This window comes from Stenella coeruleoalba (assembly GCF_951394435.1).
Source record: "Stenella coeruleoalba genome assembly, chromosome: 15".
Taxonomy (NCBI): domain Eukaryota; kingdom Metazoa; phylum Chordata; class Mammalia; order Artiodactyla; family Delphinidae; genus Stenella; species Stenella coeruleoalba.
Genome location: NC_137161.1, coordinates 5,612,198 through 5,633,700, shown reverse-complemented (window position 1 = coordinate 5,633,700; position 21,503 = coordinate 5,612,198). Strand labels below are relative to the sequence as shown.

Here is a 21,503-nt window from a genome sequence, read left to right as displayed (position 1 = left end):
ATGCAGAGGGGGCTGCCCAGGCTTGACTCCACAGGAACACTGCGTCGCGTGCATCTCGGTTAAGATAAACAGGCTTTGGGGATCCCTCCACGTTCCCAGTCTCAGTCTTCTGGAATGCGTTCATTCACGCATTTGTTCCTTCACTCAGCACATCTTTACTGAGTGCTTTCCATTTGCGAGGCCCTGGGTACACGTCAGTGCACAGAGCAGCCAGCAGCCCGTCCTCCTGGAGCTGGCCTCTCGTGGGGAGGCGGTCCGCACAGAGACAAACAGATGTATAAAGCAGGGTTGGGCAGGGACACGAGCTTTTGAGGGGTGCTGGAGGAGGGGCCTGGATGGAGTCCGAGTCCCAGGCCCTGAGAGCATCCAGTCAGCGACAGCAGATCCAAACACCAGGTCAGCTGCCTTCCAAGACGGGCTGGGAACTGAGAACCTGCGTCGTTCCTGGGGCTGCGGCCAGATGCCGCCTCTGAGATGCAGGTGGGGATGGACGGTGGGGTCTCAGCCTGGCTACTCGCTGAGTGAAAGGTCCAGACTCAGGAGACAGCCAGGAGGGGGGGCAGGGAAGGTGGGCGCGGGTTCCATTCCCAGCGGGGGTTGGGAGGGAAGGATGGGACCGGACATAAACTGGGGATGTTTTAAGTGAAAGGATCCTTAGTTGAACCCCCACTTTTCCCAGCTGAGCAGCTGAAGCCCAGAAAGGTACAGGGGTGCTTCCCAGTCCCCGGGGAGTCCCAGGACCGTCACGTGGCTCTGAAGCCCGTTCCAAACCATGAGTTTGACAGCCGTGATTCCACCCGCTCAGGGCTGTGGCTTCCTCTCCCCTCCGGCCGTGCTAGTCTTCTGGGGCTGCTGCAGCATCTGACCATGAACTGGAAGACTTAAGACAACAGACATTTACTCGCTCACAGCTCTGGAGGCCAGAAGGCCGAAGTCAAGGTGTCGGCAGGGCCGAGCTCCCCGAGAAGGCGCTAAGAGGGAAGACTGTCCCCTGTATGCCTTTCGGTGCTGTGGCTTCCGGGGTCGCCAGCAATCACGGCGCTCCTCGGCTTGAAGGCGCATCCCTCCAACCTCTGTCTCTGTTGTCACAAGGCCTCCTCCTTGCATGTCTGTGTCTTCACGTGGCCTTCTGATAAGGACAAACGTCGTTGGATTAGGCCCCATACTGCTCCAATATGACCTCATCTTAAATGGATGGTAGTACAAATAAGGTCACATTCACGGGTACCAGAGACTTGAATATATTCTTGGGGGACACAATCCAACCCGTAGCAAATGCCCACATCCAGGCACAGTCTCAGAGTAGGGTCCTGAGTCCAGGCTCCCCTCGTGGAGACAGTGACAAAGCCTGTAAACCATCTCCTGAGTGAGCTGTGTCAGGCGAGGGTAGGCAGTGGGCAGGGGGACGGGGCTTTATCCACTTGCCACATTCAGAGCTGTGAGCCTGGGAAAGTGTCCTCAGGGGAGGAGAGGCAGCATGTGTGCTGGGCAGCAGCGGACAGACCCTCACCCCGAGCAGCCTGGCCTAAATCGTCACTCCTGTGTCTTTCCATTTGGCTTCCCAACCCCCCTTCCCTTCTGCTGGTGATGCAGGGACCTAAGGGGACAGAGGATGAATGAGTCAATGATTCAAACCTGGCTGTCCTCTTCTTGAGACACCGATGTTCCCCCTGTCCCCTTCCTGGCTGGGCCCGAGTGCAAGGTGCATGCAGTGAGCCCACCCACCCGGGGGCTGACCAATGTCCCGCCCGTGTCCTGCTCTGTCCCCTTGTAATGAAGGGCTTGGAACTTTAGAGAGAGGAGCATCGGCCCAAAGGCCCAAAGCGTTGGGACCAAGATCAACCTCTGGGCTGACCTCCCAACCCACCATGTGATGGACACCAAAGGAAGCAGGGACAAATGACCCCTGTCCAGCCATGCTGGCCCCTTCAGTAGAAATTATCAAACTGCATCTGCTTCATTTGGGAACGCTTTCAGTTGTCATCATGGAAAACTCAACTACAGTGGCTTAAACATGTTGGGATCTATTCTTCTTACCCAACAAGGAGCCTGGTTGTTGGCCTTGGTTTAGCCCAAGTTTTCTCAGTTTCAGCACTGCTGACATTTTGGGCTGGATAATTCTTTCTTGTGGGTGCTGTCCTGTGCAGTATAGAATATTTAGCAGCTTCCCTGGCCCCCACATTCTAGATGCCAGTAGCGTTCCTCCCTCAAGCTGTGACCACCAAAAATGTCTCCAGACATTTGCCAAATGTCCCCTGGGTTTAGCGGTATCAGGACTGGTGTCTGTGAGTCGCTTGCACTTTGCCTCAAGGTCGTAAGTCAGCTGCCACAGCTCCGAACATCCCAACCATGTCAGAGCAGAAATAACAATAAGGGGCTGGTACCAGATACCATTGTTTCTTTGAGCAGAAGGCTGGAAGCCAAACAGATTTCTTCTTGGTTCTCACTTCACTCGACCTCTCTGAGGTCTCACCTGCCCAGCCCTCAAGGCCTTCTCTAAAGGCTGTGGGAGGACAAAATGGGATCATGGATTGGCCATTTACTGCTCTGGGGGGCCTGGGGGGAGTCACTCTGAGCTTCAGTTCCCTCCCTCTTAAAACTGGGCTAATAGTACCTACCTGAGAAAAAAAGGTGTTTTGAGGTTAAATCACCTAATTACATGTGTCACCCAGTTCAGGGCTGGGCTCAAAACAGGAACTAAAACAACTGACCTTTATTATTATCAGTGGTGTGGGAGGATTAGCCACTAAAAGTGCCCGGCACTCAAAGGTTATTCCGTTAGTGATGGTGGCTGGATCTCCTGCCTCTAAGCTTTTGCACTGTTACCTGTGCTGTTCCCTATGCGCCAATGGCTCTGGCTCTCACCACTTGCTCTCACCAATTCCCAGAGGCCTTACCGGACTCTAAAGAACACCTGTCACTTTTCTTTGCTCCCATCTCAGGACCCGCCTGGAAAAATTTTCTCCCATCTCAGGACCCGCCTGGAAAAATTTAAATGTAAATATAATATTCATTCATTCATTTTCTCTCTATTCCTCCTAGAATGTAAGCTCGTGTGTGTGTGCGTGTGTGTGTGCGTGTGTGTGTGGGTGTGTGTGTATTGGGGATGGGGTACGTTATTAGTTTCCTACTTGCAGTCTTCCCGGGGTCTAGAACCCTGGCCTGGCACCTAATGGATCATTAATAAGAATGTGTTGGGTGAATAGCTAATTCTCAGGCAGAAGTTGGTGACACGTGGGCACGTGGGGCCACCCGACGGGCGGAGAGATTGGTGACGCAGAAACTTAAGGGCCAGAGAATGAACACGTGAAAGAATCGTAGCGGGCGCATCCGCCTTTTAAGAGACTGACGCCCCCTGCCCTCTTCCGGGCCGGGTGGGAGCGCGAGATGCACGCAACGAGCCTGCCCATCCCGGGGCGTTTCCCTTTTCTGACCCCGTGTCCCCGTCCCGGGCGCCAACCGCCAGGCTCGAGACCCTTCGGACCCCGCAGCGCCAGCACGTGCTCTGCAAACGCCCGCCGGCCGGCGCGCAGCCGCACTCCCCGCGGCGCCCCTCCCTGCGCGGTCGTTCCGCCGGGAGGGGCGAGGGTGGGCGGGGAGGGGCGAGGGTGGGCGGGGCGGGGCGGGGCGGGGCCGGTCCGGGCGGCTCTGGGACTTGTAGGCCTGGAGTCTCGCCGCCCGCGCCCCGCCTGCCCCCGCCCCTAGAAGCCCTGTCTGTCACGGAAGGGGAAACTGAGGCCCGCTGATGGGACCCAGTGTGCCCAAGATGGAGCGGCCGCACGGTGACCGCCTTCCCTGGCCCAAAAAGTGGAGGTCACACTTTCGCAAAGTTTTCCAAGGGCGCGCTGAGTGTCCCTTGTCTGGTCGAGAGCTCTCCTCGGCTTCTTCCTTCCATCGTGCATTCACTCAACAAACATTTCCCGGGGGCCCTCTGCTTGCCAGGCCGCACAGCTTGAGCAAACCATCCAAGGGCCCACCTCGCAGGGGAGAGAGACCTTAAACCCATGAATAGGTAACCAGGGCTTGGGGAGGTGAAAGTACACGGAAGGAAAAGAAGAGCAGAATAAAGGGCGAGCGATGAGGTCCAGCCCCGAGGCAGGAGTGGGCCTGGGGATTTGGAGGAAACTGGGAGCGACAAGACCAGGAAGAAATGAGGGGAGACTGAAAAGTGTGTCCCTGGAGTACTCGGGGTTCCATTCCCAGCGTGAGGGGGCTGGGGCGGGGGTTTGGGGGGAAGGAAGGTTCAGACCAATGGTTGCCGGGTGGCGCGCGGGGTCAGGGCGTCCAGGGGCTTGAGGCACAGCTGGTCTGGGCCTGGAATCAAACGCAGCCTGACAGAGAAGGTGCCTGATAAACACCTGAAAGACTAGTGAACGCTTCGCCTGCCTCCCTGTACCCCTCAGTCCGCCAGGAGCTGGGGTCACCAGGAGCGACCCCACTCAGAGCAGTGGTAACTTAAAAAAAAAAAGCACAACCTAAAAGTTAAGAATTATGTTTTACTTGGCGGACTTTCTGCGGACTCGAACCCTTGAAGCAGCTCTCAGGGACTGCTCCAAAGAGGTCAGGGAGGAGCCAGGATATAGAGGAGTTTTTGCAACAAAAACCAAAACGTGGGAACATCAAAAGATCACTGTTAGTTAAAGAAAAACCAGACATCTCAAGTTAGCGAATTTAGCGCTTTTCTACGTATGCGAAGATGCAAGAGTCTGGGCTCATTGAAATCATTCCTTTGATGTGCACGTTAACCATCTAGGGCCAGTATCCTGTTTTGTTCCACCCCGAATCCCCTCAGGGTACACAGTTGGGGGTGGCTGCAGTGGCTGATGGCCGCAACATCTTTTGTTTACTGACGCGGCAGGTGACATTTTTCGCCCACAGCAGAGTCCCGACTGCACAGGACATCACAATGCTGGTGCCTGGACATGTGGAGGGTTTGAGATCCTCAGGGCCTGGCTCTGCACGGCCGTGTGACCCACTGGTTGGGGGGGGTGCTGGTGCCAGGGCCTCGGGTTCAGTGCTCTTGTCAGACATGAAATTCCTAATAACTTTGGACAAGATGCCCTGACAATTCTGTAGCGGGTCCTGCTACAGAGACCCAGGGGTGGGCCTGTTTCTAGGGCTGGGGAAGGGAACAGAGGGAACAGGGCCACCCTCTGCTTGTTTTCCCCCAAGGATGGCCCATAGAGATGGAGGGATCCTTGGCACAGGGATGGACTTTTGAGGAGGCCAGAACTACTTCCCCTGTCCAGTCACCTTCTCAGAGGGGCCTCCGGGACCACTCTGGCCACTCCTGGACGGCAGCACCCTGATTTATTTCTTAATGGATAGTACATTGTATATTTACCTGTTTGTCTTGTTCATAGAAGCTCTGTGGGGTAGAGTGTGTTGCGTGCATTTCTGCATCCCCCACGCCCTGATAAATATTCGTCGAACGAATTATATTTACATATAAAAACAAAGGCTGTTTCACCTTTAATATGAGTTCCTGTACCGTAAGCTGCGCTGGGGAAACGATTCAGACTCACTAAACATGGTCTGAATCGTTTACATCTCATTCGCTAGACGGTGCGCTCCTCGAGAGCAGGGGCCAGGAACCCAGTGAGCACGTATTGGTGCCCCCAAAACACCCGGATGCGCTCCCTACCCTTGTGCTCGCCCTGCCCCTGGGCTTCAGCAGGGCACGTGGGGCGTGGCGTGGCGGGGCCGGACTACGCCTCCCGGCGGCCCCCGCGCGCCCGGGCGGGGATGAGGGGGCGGGGCAGGACGCCAGGGGCGGGGCCTGGGCGGCCGGGGGCGGGGCCGACTACAAAGCCCGGGTGGGCGACGGGGCGCAGAGTTCCCGCAGCGCCGGCACGAAGGCGACGCAGCGCAGTGCCGCGCGTAGAGCGGGAGCGACCCGCGAGTGGACGGGCCCGGCGGCTGGGCCGGCGCCCCTGCTGCCCCGCTCGCTCCCTGCCGCCCCCAATGAGCGCAGCCTCACGCGGCCCGGGTCCGTAGGCGGCGGGGCGCCCCCCATGCTGCTGCAGCCCGCGCCGTGCGCCCCGAGCGCGGGCTTCCCGCGGCCCCCGGCCGCCCTCGGCGCCATGCACGGCTCGCAGAAGGACACCACGTTCACCAAGATCTTCGTGGGCGGCCTGCCCTACCACACCACCGACGCCTCGCTCAGGAAGTACTTCGAGGGCTTCGGGGACATCGAGGAGGCAGTGGTCATCACCGACCGCCAGACGGGGAAGTCCCGCGGCTACGGCTTCGTAAGTGGCCCCGCGGCCGGGCGCTCCCCTCCCCGCACTTATCGCGGCCGGGCCGCTGAGTCAGCCGGCGGGCGCACGCCAGCCCCGGGCGCCTCCCGCCGGCTCGGCACCTGCTGCCCCCTCTCGGGCTCCAGCCGGTCCTGCCCCCGCCCCCCAGGCCCCGTCTCCCTGCCCCCTCCCCACGCCCGGTTTAAAGGGAGAGCCGCTGTGTTCAGTTAGGTCTCCGAAGTTTGTGGAGAGGTTCTCGGCACTTCCTGGAGCAACAAGCGAGCGAGGAGCCGGGCTTCAGCCCCGGGCGCTCTGGAACTCTGAAGCAACCCCATTTTATTTTCCAGCAGCTCCCTCAGACACCCCAAACAACCTAAGTAAAAATGGGCCTGAAGACACCTCTTCTACTTCCTTTCTAACTAGGGTGTTCCTAAACCCCTCCCTTGAGGAGGTTTGTCGTCCCCACTGGCCGGGACCCCTGCCTCCCTTCAGGGTGGCCGTGTCTTCCCTGGTGGTTGTTTCCGTCCTTGAGGGCAGTGTTTCCTAGCACTTGAACTCGGGGGAGGAGCCGGGGCCCAGGGGCAGCTTTGGGAGGGCCCCAGGCTGGGGTCAGAGGGGACTGGGCTGGACGCCTTGGGTAATGGGCACCCGGGGCGGGGGGAAACGAGGGCCCCGTGCCAGGGCTCTAGAGCCCTCTCTCCGTTCCCCCCGCCGGCAAGGGAAGCCCCTGATGCGTCTGTGCTCCTCCAGGTGACCATGGCTGACCGGGCGGCGGCTGAGAGGGCTTGCAAAGACCCTAACCCCAACATCGACGGCCGCAAGGCCAACGTGAACCTGGCCTATCTGGGCGCCAAGCCGCGGAGCCTTCAGACGGGTGAGAGCCCTGTTCTCCTTCCCTGGCACTTCTGGTTGCTATATTCAGCGTTGGTATCTGTCGGGTGAAAAGGCACCCGCCCGCCCCCCCGCTCCCCCCCCCTCCAGGGGTGGCAGTCGGCTGTCATGTGCTCCCAGAGAGCCATCTCATAGCAGTCATCTCCCAGCTTGGAAGCTGAACCCCTTCCTCTGGCTGTGTGTGCCGGTGGGACAGGGCGAGGAGGGCGCGTCACCCGGTTGTCAGCTGTCCTCACCGGAGGGAGGAAGTTGGTCCCTGGGGCTGGAGGTTGGGAGGACTGACACCCAGAGGCTGCCGCCTCTCGGGTCCCTCGGCCTCCTTCGCCTGAGAGTTTCGGGGTTCATGTGGAGGTGGCCTGGGAGGGGAAAGGAAGCTGATTAACGCGTTGGGTTAGAGGTGGGTGATTGTGAGGTGCTTTCCTGTGTCAGGCCGGGCCCCTAACTGGTCCCTCGTTTTAGGCTTTGCCATCGGCGTGCAGCAGCTGCACCCCACCTTGATCCAGCGGACTTACGGGTGAGTGGACAGGGCTGGCTGGGATGGGGGCGGTAAACAGGCCTTGGAAGCCAGGCCAGGGGCTGTGAGCTTCCTGGGTCTTCTGGTGCAGGTGCCCATCGGTCTGAGGGAGCCTCTTACCCTGGGACCGCCGACCCCACGGTGGTCGGTTGCACTGTCTGCAGCTACCTTTCTGCGTCTGAGAACTGACCTTTGCTCCAGCCTTTCAGAAGCGTGATTGTGTTTTGGGAGTGGGAGGGAGACAAGCTGGGAGAAGGGGGAGAAGGCAGGTTGCGTTTCTCTGTCCCCCAGAAAAGGCCGCACCACAGAGACATGGGAGCATGAGCTCTGGAGCCTGTGGCCTGGGTTCAGATCCCGGTTTCTCCTCGCTGGGTGCGTGATCTCCGCTCACGCAGCCACCAGTGCCTCAGTTTCCTCACCTGTGATATGGGATGGTGACAGCACCTCTGAGTTCTGTGGGTGGAGGCCTGGCGTGGGCCCCATGCAGGTTAGGTAAGTATGCTGGAAGGGTTTGCCGACTAGGAAGCAGGCCAGGCTCTTTGAGGGTGCCCCTCTGACCTGCTCCAGTGCCCGACAGATGGCGGCAGCAGGTCACTGCCAACCGGTCCAATGTTTGCGAAGCTGCAACAGGTGAGCCCGGATCAGGGCCAGATGTCCCCACCCGAGTGGGCCCGGCCTGTGGACGTTTCGTCTGATGTGCTTTAGAGCAGTGTGTCCCAGTCTCCTCCATCCGAAAAGGGCCTTCGTCGTTGTCTTTCTTTGTTTTTTTTTTTAAACGTCTAATAAGGTCTAGCAGGTGGTTGGGAAAGGACAGAAACTTTAGGGGCATAAAGGAGCCTGCCATGCCGGCTGACTTCCCAGCCCTGTGATTGATGCCGGCTGTGTGCCCCAGTGCAGGGAGTGTGCTGATGGGGATGGGGGTTTGTTCTGGGGGGGCAGGTATAGAACAGGCAGCTCCTTCTAGAATGTTAGAACTTCTTAAGCTATCAGAGACTGAATCCCAGACCCTGCGTTTTGTGCTGAAAGTTGCAAGTGTGTGTGTGTGTGTGTGTGTGTGTGTGTGTGTGAGCGTGTGTGTGAGCGTGTGTGTACCTGCCCCAGAGGCTTGGTTTAAGGGGCCACCTGGCTCACTGGGGCAGCGTGAACCGGGCACTGGAGCAGGTTGGGAGCTGGGCTTGGGTGGCCTGGGCAGGTCACCCATGATTCGGGGCTGCTTACCTGACAGGCAGCCTCTGTGGCAGCACAGTGGCCCCCACGTGAACTGGAGGAAGCGTGTGAGCCCAGGTCCCGGTCTGTTCTCCTGAGAGGAAGCCTGGAGGGCGGCAGGGAACAGGGGGTTCTGGTTTCCTTCTCGCCCTGGGGTCTGCTTCACCTGTGTCTGCAGCCATCTTGGAAGGTGTTTGGGGACACCCCTGTCTTCCTGTCATCACCCAGGTTCTTCCTGTTTGGGTTCAGGCCATACGAGGAGGGTGTTCCTCACTTTCCACAGCCCTGGCTCTGTTCCCCAGGGCGGGGGCTGGGCCAGGGGCTGGCACGGAGATCCGGGCGTGAGCCCCGAGCATGTGCGGCTCTTTCCTGCTTGAGATGCGACCGTAGCTTCCCGCCCGAGCCTGGGCTCCCTTTTGATCTGTCACAACTGCCTCTGGGACTTGGTGAGCATCAGCACTTGGCCCCTGGAGCCTGCAGACCTGGGTTCAAACGCTGACCTTGTCACTTACCAGTTGGTCCATCTTGGCAAGAGATGTTCTCTTCTGAGCCTTCACTTTCCTCATCCGGAAAATGGGAATAATAACCACCTGAGGCAGTGCTGGCACATGGGGCCAGGGGCTCCGTGCCTGTCTGCATTCTCTCCTGCCCTCACGGCAGCTCTCTAAGGTTGGGACCGATATTACTCTTGCTTCTTAGGTGGGGAAACTGTGGCAAAGAAAGGTTAAGAAGGTTAACAACCTGTCCAGGGTGGCTGAAGTGACAGGATTTGAACCCACGCGGGCTGGCTCTGGAACGCGTGCTCTCAACCGCTGCTCTCTGGGGCGGGCGAGTGGGAAGGGTGCTCCGACCGTTTCCCTCGTGGTCCTCAGAGCACCACCCATGGCAGGGTGGTCAGGCGTCGGTCACCGATTTTACTGCCATGTGCTCCCGACTGCAGGCGACAGTGTTTTGTAAGTGAATCTGCTGGCTGGCCATTTAATACCTGTGACGATGAAGAGGCTTCTGGCCCTATTTGTTGGTTACCAGGGGGGTGGAGACCCAAACAGGGACAAGGATCAGAGGGACAGTCCAGCTCTGCATTTCCAGCGGCCGGTGGACCGCAACCTCTCAGAGCTGTGCCGCCTCCCGCCAGGCCTCGCTGAGACCCCAGGGGGCAGGAAGGGTGCCGGGCCGGGCTTTTGGGGTCAGCTGTCTCCTCCCAGCGCCCGCCCGCCTGGCTGGAGAGTTGGGCCGTCAGCGTCCCTTTTGATTTTGCAAACAACGGGCCTGGGCTCGGCTGGGCCTGACTCAGCGGTCGGTGGTGGTGGCTCTGGGTTGGCAGCAAGGCCCGGGCAGCCCAGAGTTTGCAAACCCGTTAACCCTCTCCTGCCCCGCGGAACTTTCCCCGACTTTCTGGCCCCGATCGTGTGTCTGGGACAGCTCTAAAGATTCCACAGCTTGCTTCTGGGCAAGGCCGCTGCGGAATCCTCATCTGGCTGGGTCGTAAATGTCAGCGTGGAAAGAGTTGCCAAAGAACTTCTACACTCGCTGCTTTTTGCTTGGATTCCCTGCCCACAGTTTTTCGTTTCTTCAAGAACGGGATTTTTCAGGACCTGACGCGACCGGGACACTTCCATCATGTTACCTACGTGGGGCCGAGGGTTAGAGTTAGGGTTAGGGTTTGGAGAAGGCTTCTTTGGCAGGTGGCAGGTGGCTCGATCCCGGCGGGGGGGACTGCGGCCATAGACCCCCCAGCCGACCGGCCCTTTGCTGATGGGGTGGGACAGTCAGCAGACTGCAGGCACAGGTCCAGGCAGAGTGTTGGGTCTGGCTTGGAAGGGGCCTCCCAGTGTCAGGGCTGTCTGTCCAGGCCTGGGCCTGAGGCTTGTAGGAGCTGAGGTTTGTCCCAGGCCTGGCTGCACTGGGAGCCTCTCCTTGGGTTATTTTTGAAGGGCCAACTGCTTCTCCGGGCTCAGCTCCCCACCCCAGCTTCTTAAGGGTGCCTTGTTGTGGGCTCCACAGCCGTCCACCGCAAGCCGCCCCCCTCAGTGCCAGGTTGGGGCCAGTCTCTAGGTCCCAGATGGCAGGACAGGGTCCCGGGGCTGCTGGGTGTCAGGCAGGCCTCGTGCTGGAGCAAGGCCCCGGGCGCAAGGCCAGGCCCAGCCCCTTCTCTCTGGGCTCATCTCCCCGTCTGCGGGGTGGGGACTGTGTCGGTGCCACCTCTCAGGGCCGACTGGGGATGGGACCCTCTCCCCGGCATGTGCACACGCTGTTCTTCCTAGAGTTTCAGGGCCCCTACACCCTCTGTGTGAAGGGCCCCAGTGCCCAGATGGAGACCTGCTGCCCTTACTGTGACCAGGCTGTGGGTGTGTGCCTGCCCAGGGGGTCTGAGCAGAGTGTCTGGGTCCCCAGGGCGGGAGAGGGGCCAGAGAGTGACAGGAAGATGTCACGGAGCACAGTGGGCTGGGCAGAAGGCCGAGAGCTGTTCCCAGAATCCTTCATTCATCCAGTATTTGTTGAGTGCCTGCTGGATACTTTGAATAAAAAAGGTGTGGTTGGTTCTCCATCTCGCTTTCTGGCGGGGAAGCCAGGCCATTAGACATCCACGTGGGCACCTGAGGGCCGAGGTGGTGACGGGGACAGCTGAACAGGGCAGCTGGCCGGCGGAGGGCCTCGTGGCCTGGGACAGGCGTGTGTCGAGATTGTAACGGTGGGTGGGTGATTGTGCGTGTGATACAGAATCGTGGACTTACACCCGAGGACGCCCCCGAACTGGTGGAATCCGAGCCAGGCCCGGAGCCGAGCTCAGAGCGACGGTCCGGCGTGCGCCTCCTGGGTTTGGTAGCATGTTGGGTTATGAGACGTCACCTCTGGGGACCCCACGGGAGGGCCCTTGGGGCCTCTCTCTGCCGTGTTTGTGCTTTCCGGAGAGTCTCTCGTGATTTCATGATACGAAGTAAATAAAGCCGGGGGGAGTCGCAGCACCTGAACAGGGGGCCCGCGCCTTGGAGGTGTGGCAGGAAGTGAGGTCAGAGCCGGAGGGTATGGGGGCAGAGAGGAAGCTGGTGCCCTCACGGGTGGCATCACGTGGCTTGTTTTTACTTTCAGGGTGTCTGGGGTGGCCCTGCCCCTCCCCAGCCCGTCGCTTCCTGTTTGGCACTCGCTGGAGCGAGGAGTGGGCCGGCGCGTGGCCCTCCCTGGCGGGCGGCCCGCGCACACCTGTTGTTTGTCCCCGTCTGCTGTAAGAGACACTGGCCTCAGGGGCGGTTCTTGGGCTGCTCTCCAAGGATGAGCTCTTCGCCGGCCCCAGTGGCCCTGGCAGGAGGGGCCCCCGTACCGAGGCCTCGTCAGGAAGCCTCTGGTCGGAGGGAGAGGCCTGACCACTCGCAGGCTGATGTGGGCGTCTCACTTGGCCTCACGGGTGTGTCCCAGAGCAGGGACCCGGGTGGGGGGCGCCCAAGTGGGCCGGGCCGCCCCTTCTCACTGCAGCGGGAGGAGGCTGTGTAAGGAGCCTGGAAGCCCCGCGACTTGTCCGTGTGACCCTTTGTTCTCACGACGAGTTTTCGTCCTTGAGCCTCAGTTTCCCCATCTGCCATGTGGACGTGATGCGTGCCCTGCAGCGTGCTGACGGGGGGCGGGGTGCATCTGGATCATTCTCCTGACCCCTCCCACGTGGCTGAAAGGAGGAAGCTGTGCTTTCGTTCAGCCAGTTTGTGGCAGGTTGGGGACTTCGTGGAGATGGAGGGAGCCCTGGCCCTGCTCGTGATTACGGAGCTGCCTTTGGCAGAGCGGTGGCGGCTCGGGTGGCGACAGGCGCTCTGCGGGGAGAGGGGCAGCTGGGCAGGGGAGGCTGGTATGAGTGGTGGGAGATTGGCGGGGTCAGAGGCCCAGCAGGGTGGCCTCAGCTCACGTCGGGCCTCGGTGGCCCAGGGGAGCATTTGGATTTGCCTGAGTGCTGGGGGGCCGCTGTGGGCCCTGAGCAGATGAGGGCCAGGTCACTTGTGTCTTATAGCGTCTCTTCAGCTGCTGGGTAGGCCTGAACCACCGAGGCCAGGGTCTGGGCGCCACTAGGGGACCTCGCAGTGATCCAGTCCACGCGCGAGGCCGTGGTGGCCGCCCGGGAGTCAGGAGCTGTGGGATTCTGAGCACATTTAAAGAACGTGTGAAAGAAAGTCTGAGAAGATTCCAGAACTTTGGGCCTGAGCTAATGGTGGGTCAGTTGGCCTTGGCAGTGAGGGGAGGCTGCAGTTTGGGGGGAAGAGCGGGCGTCTGGGTTTGGACAGGTTCCGGTGGAGATGCCGGGCCGGGGTCTGGCACTGCCCCGTGGGAGATGTGTTTTACCTGCTTTGTGGTCCGACGGCCCCAGGGAACCTGGGTGTCCCCCCTCCGGAGAGCCCTGGGAGGCCCCTCCCCGGCCTGAGGATCCTGAGTTGTGCCCCAGCGGCCGCCAGCTTCTCCGAGCCCTCAGGCCGAACCTCCAGAGAGCAGAGAAAGTGAAATGGGCTCATTTGCCTTTTTTCTTTCTATTTTGGGGATAGCTGTGCATTCACAAAATGAGTGCTTGGGGCTGCAGCTGATGCCTTTCCGCTGACAGTTTTGCTCTGAGTGTGTGGGTGGCGTGCCCGTCTGTCTCCCGGGCGCCGGCTCCCTCGGCCCCCTCACCTGCCCCAGCGTCCCCGGACGCTCCTGCGCAGACCTCAAGACCTCTGCCTTCAGGGCTCCAGGGGAGGCTCTGTTGGACTCTGTAGCACCCTCAGTTTACCCATGGGGAAACGCGGCCAGAGAGGGCCGATAGACTTGGACAGGCACGGCCAGGACCCAGGCTTGGTCCTCGCCCGCCGCCCTGGTCTCCATGGGCCGAGGCAGCTGGCTGGCTCCTGGCTGTGTGCCGCTTGCCCTGGGTGCGTGGGTCTGGGCAGAGGTCTCGGCCATCACCCTTTCAGCAGGGGGTGCTCAGCCTGAGCGTGTACCCCCCAGGATGGTCTGGCCTTTTTTTTTTTTTTTTTTTTTTTGTGGTGGTACGCGGGCCTCTCGCTGTTGTGGCCTCTCCCGTAGCGGAGCACAGGCTCAGTGGCCATGGCTCATGGGCCCAGCCGCTCCGCGGCATGTGGGATCTTCCCAGACCGGGGCTCGAGCCCGCATCCCCCGCATCGGCAGGCAGACTCTCAACCACTGCGCCACCAGGGAAGCTCTGGTCTGGCCTTTTGAACCTGGCTGGCTGCAGCCCTCTTCCCAATCTGGGGGTTTGGGGGTTTGCTTTGCCCAGGCCCTGGGCATCGGGTCAACTGACCTTTAGGTTCTGACCCCAAACCTGACCGTCCTGCTAGCTGGTTTGCTTTTCCCTCCAGGGCCCCGGGCTACCTTCCATGGGGCTGGGCTGGGTGGGGGCTGATCTTGCCCTCCCTCAGGCTCGAGGAGGGGGTCTCTGGGGTGTGGAGAGGGGGCAGTCCCGGCCCCTGGGTCAAGGCCGAGGCTGGCAGGTGAAGAGCCAGACTTGAACTGAGGCTGCGGGTTCTGCTTCCCCAGGGTCCCCGGCTGTGCCGGCCGGGCTACTTCCTCTGCCTCCCCAGGGCCGTGACTCCCGGCCCAGGAAGCGGCAGCAGCCCCGGAGGGGCCCCTTTGCCACTGGGTGCCCGCAGGGCCCTTGGCATTTGGCAGGGGTTGGCTAGGCACTTGGGACCCAGCCGTCCAGGCCAGGTTCCCGCCCTCGTGGGGCTTACATTCTCGTGGGGAAGACAGCGGCACAGAAGATGGATGACAGGGTAGTCTGGGGTTGTAGGAAGGAAGTAAGGCTGGTGGGGGGCGTGGTCGGGGAAGGCCTCCGAGGAGGTGAGGTTTGAGCTGTGGGAAGGAGCCTGCCAGCAGCGGGAGCAGCAGGTGCAAAGGCCCTGTGCTCGGAGAAGCAGGTGCAGTCTGGGGGACGGAAAGGAGCTCTGGGAGGCCGGAGTGGGGACAGTGGGCTGGAGGTAAGCTGGGGAGGTAGGCTGAGGGAGGCCCTGGGGGGTGGGGAGCAGTCAGGGTTTGGCTCTGGGCAAAGGGGAGGCCCCTGTGGGGACGTGCCTGAGTGGCATGGTTTCCCGGACTGTTTTTAAGATGACTCCTGGCCGCAGAGTAGGGGGCTGCGCAGCAGGCCTGCCAGGTCTGGGTGGCATGCAGGCTTGCTGCTGGGGGATGGGGGGGAACGGGGGGATTTGGGGGACTGGGGGTGCGGTGGGGTGGACGTGGGCAGGGGAGTCCCCGAGGACAGAGCGTGCCAGGCCTGTGCCCTTTTCAGAGGCCTGCAGAGCAAGCACACGGAGACCGGCAGCACCCTGATCTTTCTGGGGAGTAGGTGGGGCGCTGAGGAACCCGCTGGACGCGCACGCTGTTCCCCGGTGCCAGGCGCGTGAGACCTCCCCCGTTGTGGTGTGTGGGCCTGGGAAGGGGGCGCAGGGGCTGTGCTCAGATGGGGCCAGCCGGTGGTTTGGCTGGGGTTTCCTTTTCATCGAAGAGTCCAGTGGGTTCCCGTCGGGGGGCGGTGTGTGTGCACCAGCTCAGTCCCTTGGTCCCTGCCTGGCCTCTTCCTAGCCCTCTGCATGGGTGTCAGTGGTCGTGACAATGGTATTTGCCTTTTTCTTTGCAGTTTACAGCAGGGTCTCGACCTTACCGTGATGCTGGAGGGTTCTTTGTGGTCGGTGGGGGGGGGGGGGGCGGGGGGCATCCTGTGCACTGTTGGTGGTGTCCCTGGCCTCCACCCGCTGGCTGCCACTGGCACCCCCCAACCCCCAGTGTGACACCAGGAATGTCCCAGACGCAGCTGAGTGTTCCCTGGGGGCAGAGCCGCCGTGGCTGAGAAATGCTGTTCTGGTGGAGGGTCTCGGTTCTCAAGCCCTGACGTCAGCCTCTGCCAGACCCGTTTTACAGATGGGAAAACTGAGACTCACAGAAGCTCTGTAACTTCAGCGCAGAGCTGAGGGCCCCGGTCCCCTTCCTGGGGGTGGAGGGGGAGCTTCGCAGCTTCCTCCCACCTTGACTCAGCAGTGCTTAACCCAGTGGCAGAACCCACGCCAGCCGTTGTCTCCCTGGCCGTGTGACTGCTAGTGCCTCGGCCTCTCTGAGCCTTGGTTTCCCTCTCTGGGAAATAGGGTAACAGCAGCACCTATTTTATGGCTGTGAAATGCTTCATAAGTCATCTTGGGCTTTTCCCAAACAGAGTGAGGAGCGGGGAGAAGGTGCTTGAGGGAAACAGGTGAACAAATACAGACACGCAGTGTCCCCGCAGGCCAGGAAGCAAGGGAGTCCCCCTTCCTGTCACCCTGAAGCTTACTCGCCTGCACTGTGTCTGAGCATCCCCCAGCAGGGCAGCTCTGTGGTGGCCAGAGCAGAGCTTAGTCCTGACGACGCTGAGTGTCAGAAACCTGGTAAACGTGACAGCTGCCTTGGCCAGCAGCCTTGAGGCAGGTGTGGCCAGAAACCTGTCATTTCAGAGCCCCGGGTCCTTCTGCCGTGGGGACAGTGTGTGCCTGGTCCAGGTAGTGGTTCTGCAGTGTCAGTGTGTATCCGAATCTCCGGGGGCCTGTCAGATGCAGGTTCCCGGCCCCCATCTGACTTGGCAGTCTGCGGGGATCCACGTTTTTAGTAAATGCTGTGTGAAGCAGTGGTGCGCCTGCCCGTGTTGGGAGAAGTTCTGGGCTCAAAGCTTCCGTAGCTGCCCACTAAGGAATGTTCTAGGGTTCTGGGAGCCGCGTGGGGCTCACGTGGTGGGGGCATTGATGATGCCCAGGACAGCACAGTGGGCACCGCACCAAGACGCGCTCCATCGTGTCTGCGCTGGCTCCTTTTCAGAGAGACATCCGGGCGGCCGGGGCCCCTTTCCTTTCTCGGAGGGGTCTGTGCCCACCGGCTGTTGGTCAGCACCGCGTGTCCAGCCCCTCCCGTGGCCCGGCCCTGGGCGAGGCACCACCTGCTCATGTGAGGTCCAGTGGGGGAGATGGGCCAGGAGCTCAGGCTCTGAGCGCTGCCGCCTCCTCCGAGAAGCCTCTCCCGACCGCTCCCAGCTCTGGCTCACGGGTTGGTGTGTTCGTTGCCTCTGGAATCCAAGCGCTGAGAGGCCAGGGGCTGGGTCGTCTGCTCACAGCTGCCTCCTCGCCCAGAGCACACGCGCAGGCACGTGAGAAGGCTGGTTGCAGCCTGGGAGGCCAAGGCGGGATTCGAACCCAGGCCCTGCTCTGTTCAGGGCTCTTGTTCCCACCAGGGAGGCAGGAGGGGGTGGGCAGCAGAAACTCCTAATAGGGCAGAGAGGGAGAGTGGGAGCCATGGCCTGGGCGCAGGGTTCCGGGCCAAAGCTGCCTGGCTTCCTGACAAGCAGCAGTGTGTGGCCTTGGCGACCATAGGAGTGCTGCCACCCAGGAGGGCAGATGACGGGGAGGCGGGGGCCCGGTGTAGGCACTCCCTGGCCGGGGGAAGCTGGGGCCCCTCCGGGACAGGCCAGGTGTGCCCAGGCTCTCACCCCCAGGGGTTTGCTGCTGGATCCATGGGGCTGTGGTGCCCGTCGCCACCCCAGCTCTTTCCTCGCTGGGTCGTTCACCCCTCGCTCAGGATTTGCCCCTTGTATTTGTGCGTTTGTTGTGGTAAGGCACGCGTAATCTCAAATCTGCTGGTCTAGGGCATGAAATATATTCACACAGTCGTGCGGTCATCACCACTGTCTGATTCAGAACTTTGTCGTCGCCCGGAGGGAGGCCCGTAGCACTCACTCCCCTCCCCTGCTTTCCGAAGCCCCTGCAGTGTAACCACTTTCTTCCTGGGTTTGCTTTTCTGGAGATGTCACGTGAAGGGAATCATTCAATCTGTGGCCTTCTGTGTCTGGCCTCTTTTGCTCAGCATCGTGTCCTCGAGGTCCATCCACACAGTGGCGTGTGTCAGTGTGTTATTCTTTTTTATGGTGGAATCCTCCTCGGCGTGGGTACGCGGCAGGCTGGAAATCCATTCATCAGTGCATGGGTGCTGGATGGGTGCTTGCTTTTCCTTTTTGGCTCTTGTGAGTGGTGCTTCTCATTCCCCTTTGTGCCTGTGAATCCATTTGCCTTTTAGAGGTGCTCGGACCCACATGCAACCCTGACACAGCCTCCTTCCAGGCCTTTTCTTTGCGTTCAGAACATTGCCCCACATAAAGTTGCCCTCAGTCAGCTCTTGGACCCATAAAAATGGCAGCTCCATGCAATTCCACCTCACCCGTCCTCAGTACGGATATAAATACACATGTGATTTTTTTTAGCATGAACATTATCACCATTCAGTATAAATATCACAGTTTTGCATAAACAGTATCTCTGTTCTGCGGCTTGGCTTTCTCTCCCGGCAGCGTGGAGGGGAGCGGCTTGGGGCTGAGCGTGGACCTTGTCCTGCTGCCACGTGGGGCGGTCTGGGGACACTGGACGCTGCTCCGTCCCTGTGGACGACACTCGGGTTTCTCTGCTTTTTCGCTGTTCCCAGGGGTGCCGCCGGGACCCACTGAGGCCCTGTGCTTATTCGGGAGGGAGGGCTGCTGGATGCCGAGGGGCCTGGCGGGGGCAGGGAGCCCAGCTTCCAGGGCCCAGCTTTCTGTCCACTTGCTCTCCCAGAGCTGCCCCAGTTTCTGCCCCTGCCAGGCCTGCGGGAGCACCGGGAGGGGACGGTTCCCTTTTTCTTTCAAAGCAGCTTCTCTTCGGAATGGAAGGGGGGGGGCAGGCCAGGGGTCCGGGGCCTGTCTCACAGGCGTGGAGGGACGCTGGGGCGGACCCCAGGTGTGTAACCACGTCAGCCCCATCCCGTGTGACTTGTGCGGGCCCGAGAGGAGGAGGAGGGGCTGATGCTGGAGGCCACGGCGTCTGCCCCGCCGAGGCTGCCGTGGGGCCCGGCGCTGGCTGCAGAGTGGGCACCTGCTGGTACTGCCTTCCCGACCCTCAGGTTCTCTGTCTGCGGCGTGTTGGGTTGCTCCTACAGTGGAGGGCTGCATGCACGGAGCCCGCGGTGGGCATCCTGCAGGGAGGGACGAGTGCGGGGTGCAGCTCTCAGCTCCCAGGCTGATGCCCAGGGGGCCTTGGGCGAGGCACCTCCAAGACCAGTTTTTCTGTTGTAAAATGAGATGGTTACCTGAAGGCCAACCTGGGGGAAGTTTCAGCCAGTTACTGCGCGTGAGGCGTGGCCGCCGGCCTGCTGGGCCTTGTCCCTGAGGCTCTGGCCATCATCTTTTTTTCGCAGCACCGTCATTGCGGTTTTGCAGTTACGCCTGTACTACATCGTTGTCTCCGTTCACTCAGCAAGTGAGCCCCTGCCTGGGCCAGGGCCTGTGTTGTCAGTTCATGGGTGGCTGACGTTGTAGTCAGGGCAGACAGATGTGGTGAACAAGTAAACTGTGCAGGGTGGCACTGCAGGGGGTGGCACATGCTGGGAAGATGAACCCAGGGAAGTGGGGGGACAGGACTGGCTTCATGGACATGTGACCTGGGTGGTCACACAGGGACCTGTGCTCAGAAGGGCTTGTGCTGGATTTGATGCTGAAATTGTTCATCATTTTTAAACTCCCCACCCCTGCCCCCAAATCGTGTTGTGTTGCTCCTGTGAGGGATGTGTGGTGTTTGGGGTGTAGGGTGGGATGGGGGAGGCTGCCTGGAGGGGTTCACGGAGGAGACATTTGAGTGCAGACTTGAAAAAGGGAGGTGGGAGCCCTGTGGGTCTCTGGGGAAAGTGCTGTGCAGGTTGTGGGCACGGCCAGTGCAAAGGCCCTGTGGTAGGAGCACCATTATTGTTGTAATTGCACCCATTTTACAGATGAGGAAGTAGAGATGCTGGAGGGGGGACACGGCATCACCCAGCTCTTCCGGCACCTGCACTCCACCCGAGCCAGCTGTGTTGCCCCGCTCTGTCGCCCGACCCTGACCCTGACCCTCTCTGCTTGGCCCCACAGGCTGACCCCCCACTACATCTACCCACAAGCCATCGTCCAGCCCAGCGTGGTGATCCCAGCGGCCCCAGTCCCGTCACTGTCCTCGCCCTACATTGAGTACACACCGGCCAGCCCGGCCTACGCCCAGTACCCACCGGCCACCTACGACCAGTACCCGTATGCCGCCTCGCCCGCCACAGCCGCCAGCTTTGTGAGCTATGGCTACCCGGCCGCCGTGCCCCAGGCCCTCTCAGCCGCGGCCCCCGCGGGCACTGCCTTCGTGCAGTACCAGCCTCAGCAGCTGCAGCCCGACAGGATGCAGTGAGGGCCGTTTCTGCCCCTGCAACTGCGGCACCATCACCACGCGCTGGGCGAGTGCCAGCCGAGCCCAGGGGTGCACACCGCACCTGTGCCTCGGGAGACCCTGCGGGACCCCGCCTGCAACCCGGGTGGCCCAGAGACCACTTCTCTTTACACCCAGGACCGTCGCGCCTTGAGGGAGGACTTTGAGAGAAAAGAGTGACCGAGAGCCATTTGAAGATCAGCCTGAATGTCATGCACGCACTGTCCCCATCCTCCCGCACCCCTGGAGCCCATGGGCGGTCCCCCCAGCATCCTGTGGGGCCTTCTAGACCCTCCACAGACCCCAGCGGCCCTCTGGGGTGAGCAGAGACTTTGTCCCGCTCAGAGAGGCCTTGCTCCAGGGAAGCCCAGGATCGCGACGTGTGTGGACTGTTGTTGCTCTGTCTGCACAGCTGTGAACCGTGCACGGGGCGGATCACCGGCCCCCTGAATTCCCATTTTCTAAATGCTGGCCCCGGGGCGCTCCCCCTCCCCCCGGCCCCCAGACACCCAGGTGCGGCAGGGCCACCAGTGACCAGCGACGGGGCAGCTGGCCGTGGTCCTTTACGTCGAAGCACTGCGACTTTTTTTTCTTATCATCATTGTTTTGCTACTAAGATGATTCAGAATTTCAGTCTATTTTTTCAGCAGAGACTCTCACCACCAAGAATCCAAAACCTGTTTTTGACTTTGAAAGACTCGCTTTTGTCGATGGCTCTACACCCGAGGAGCCAGTGATAGTATTTCTGTGATAAGGTGTCTGCTGGCCCGGGTGCCCGAGCCCCTCAGAGGGTGGGCGTCTCCAGACAGTAAGTTGTCTTAAGCTTGTCCGCCTCCCTGCGGCTGTGACGGGGTTGCGGGCCGAGGGGCTGGACCGCAGCGTCCTGGCCGGCAGGGTGGAGGCTCAGAGTGCCCCCCGCGGTGTCGCCTGCTGTGTTTGTACCAGCCCACGCAGCTGCGGGATTGAGCTGAGACACATCTGCTTGCCTTGGGGGTTCGGGGACGGGGGAGGTGACAGTTCCCACAGCCCGCGATGGGGCTCCTGGAGGGGGAGGGGAGAGTGAGATGAGGGGCCAGGCCCGAGGGGGTTGGGGCGTGCGGGCCGCTCCTGCAGACCTACCTCAGGGAAGTGGGAGGCCTCGGGGCTGCTGCACACGGGCAGGCGCTTCCCTGCACGCCAGGGCAGAGTCAAGGCCCAGAAAGCAAAGTAGCTCAGATTCTAATAATATTTTTATTAGAATGTTCTGATTATAAAAATAAAACTTGTTTTCTTTAAAGAAAAAGTGGGTCTGTAGTTTTTCCCTCGAAGTGGGCGCCTCTGAGCCCCATAGCCACCGGGCTCAGTCTCTGATGTGCTCAGAGCAGGGCCCTGGGGGCAGAGGCTGGGCGGCTCCACCAGAGCCTGGTGGAGCAGGGGGCGGCT

General features: G+C 60.8%; 1 protein-coding gene across 3 annotated transcripts; it reads left to right on the top strand.

Moving 5' to 3' along the window:
* The first annotated feature begins 5,729 nt into the window (after positions 1-5,729).
* On the top strand, positions 5,730-21,114 carry RBM38 (RNA binding motif protein 38). Of its 3 annotated transcripts, XM_079945522.1 has the most exons (5): positions 5,730-6,251; positions 6,990-7,113; positions 7,590-7,644; positions 19,760-19,949; positions 20,220-21,114. In XM_079945522.1, the coding sequence occupies exons 1-5, from the start codon at positions 6,015-6,017 to the stop codon at positions 20,259-20,261; spliced, it is 648 nt and encodes a 215-aa protein (XP_079801648.1). In that variant the 5' UTR covers positions 5,730-6,014; the 3' UTR covers positions 20,262-21,114. The 3 variants fall into 3 exon arrangements, with proteins under 3 accessions (XP_079801648.1, XP_079801649.1, XP_079801647.1); XM_079945523.1 differs by lacking the exon at positions 19,760-19,949; XM_079945521.1 differs by having other exon boundaries at positions 19,760-21,114.
* The last annotated feature ends 389 nt before the right edge of the window (positions 21,115-21,503 follow it).

Coding starts and splice junctions, on each gene's coding strand:
- RBM38 (XM_079945521.1), top strand. CDS start 6,015: ATGCTGCTGCAGCCCGCGCCGTGCGCCCCGAGCGCGGGCTTCCCGCGG. Junction 7,114..7,589: donor GCCGCGGAGCCTTCAGACGG/GTGAGAGCCCTG, acceptor CCCTCGTTTTAG/GCTTTGCCATCGGCGTGCAG. Junction 7,645..19,759: donor TTGATCCAGCGGACTTACGG/GTGAGTGGACAG, acceptor TTGGCCCCACAG/GCTGACCCCCCACTACATCT.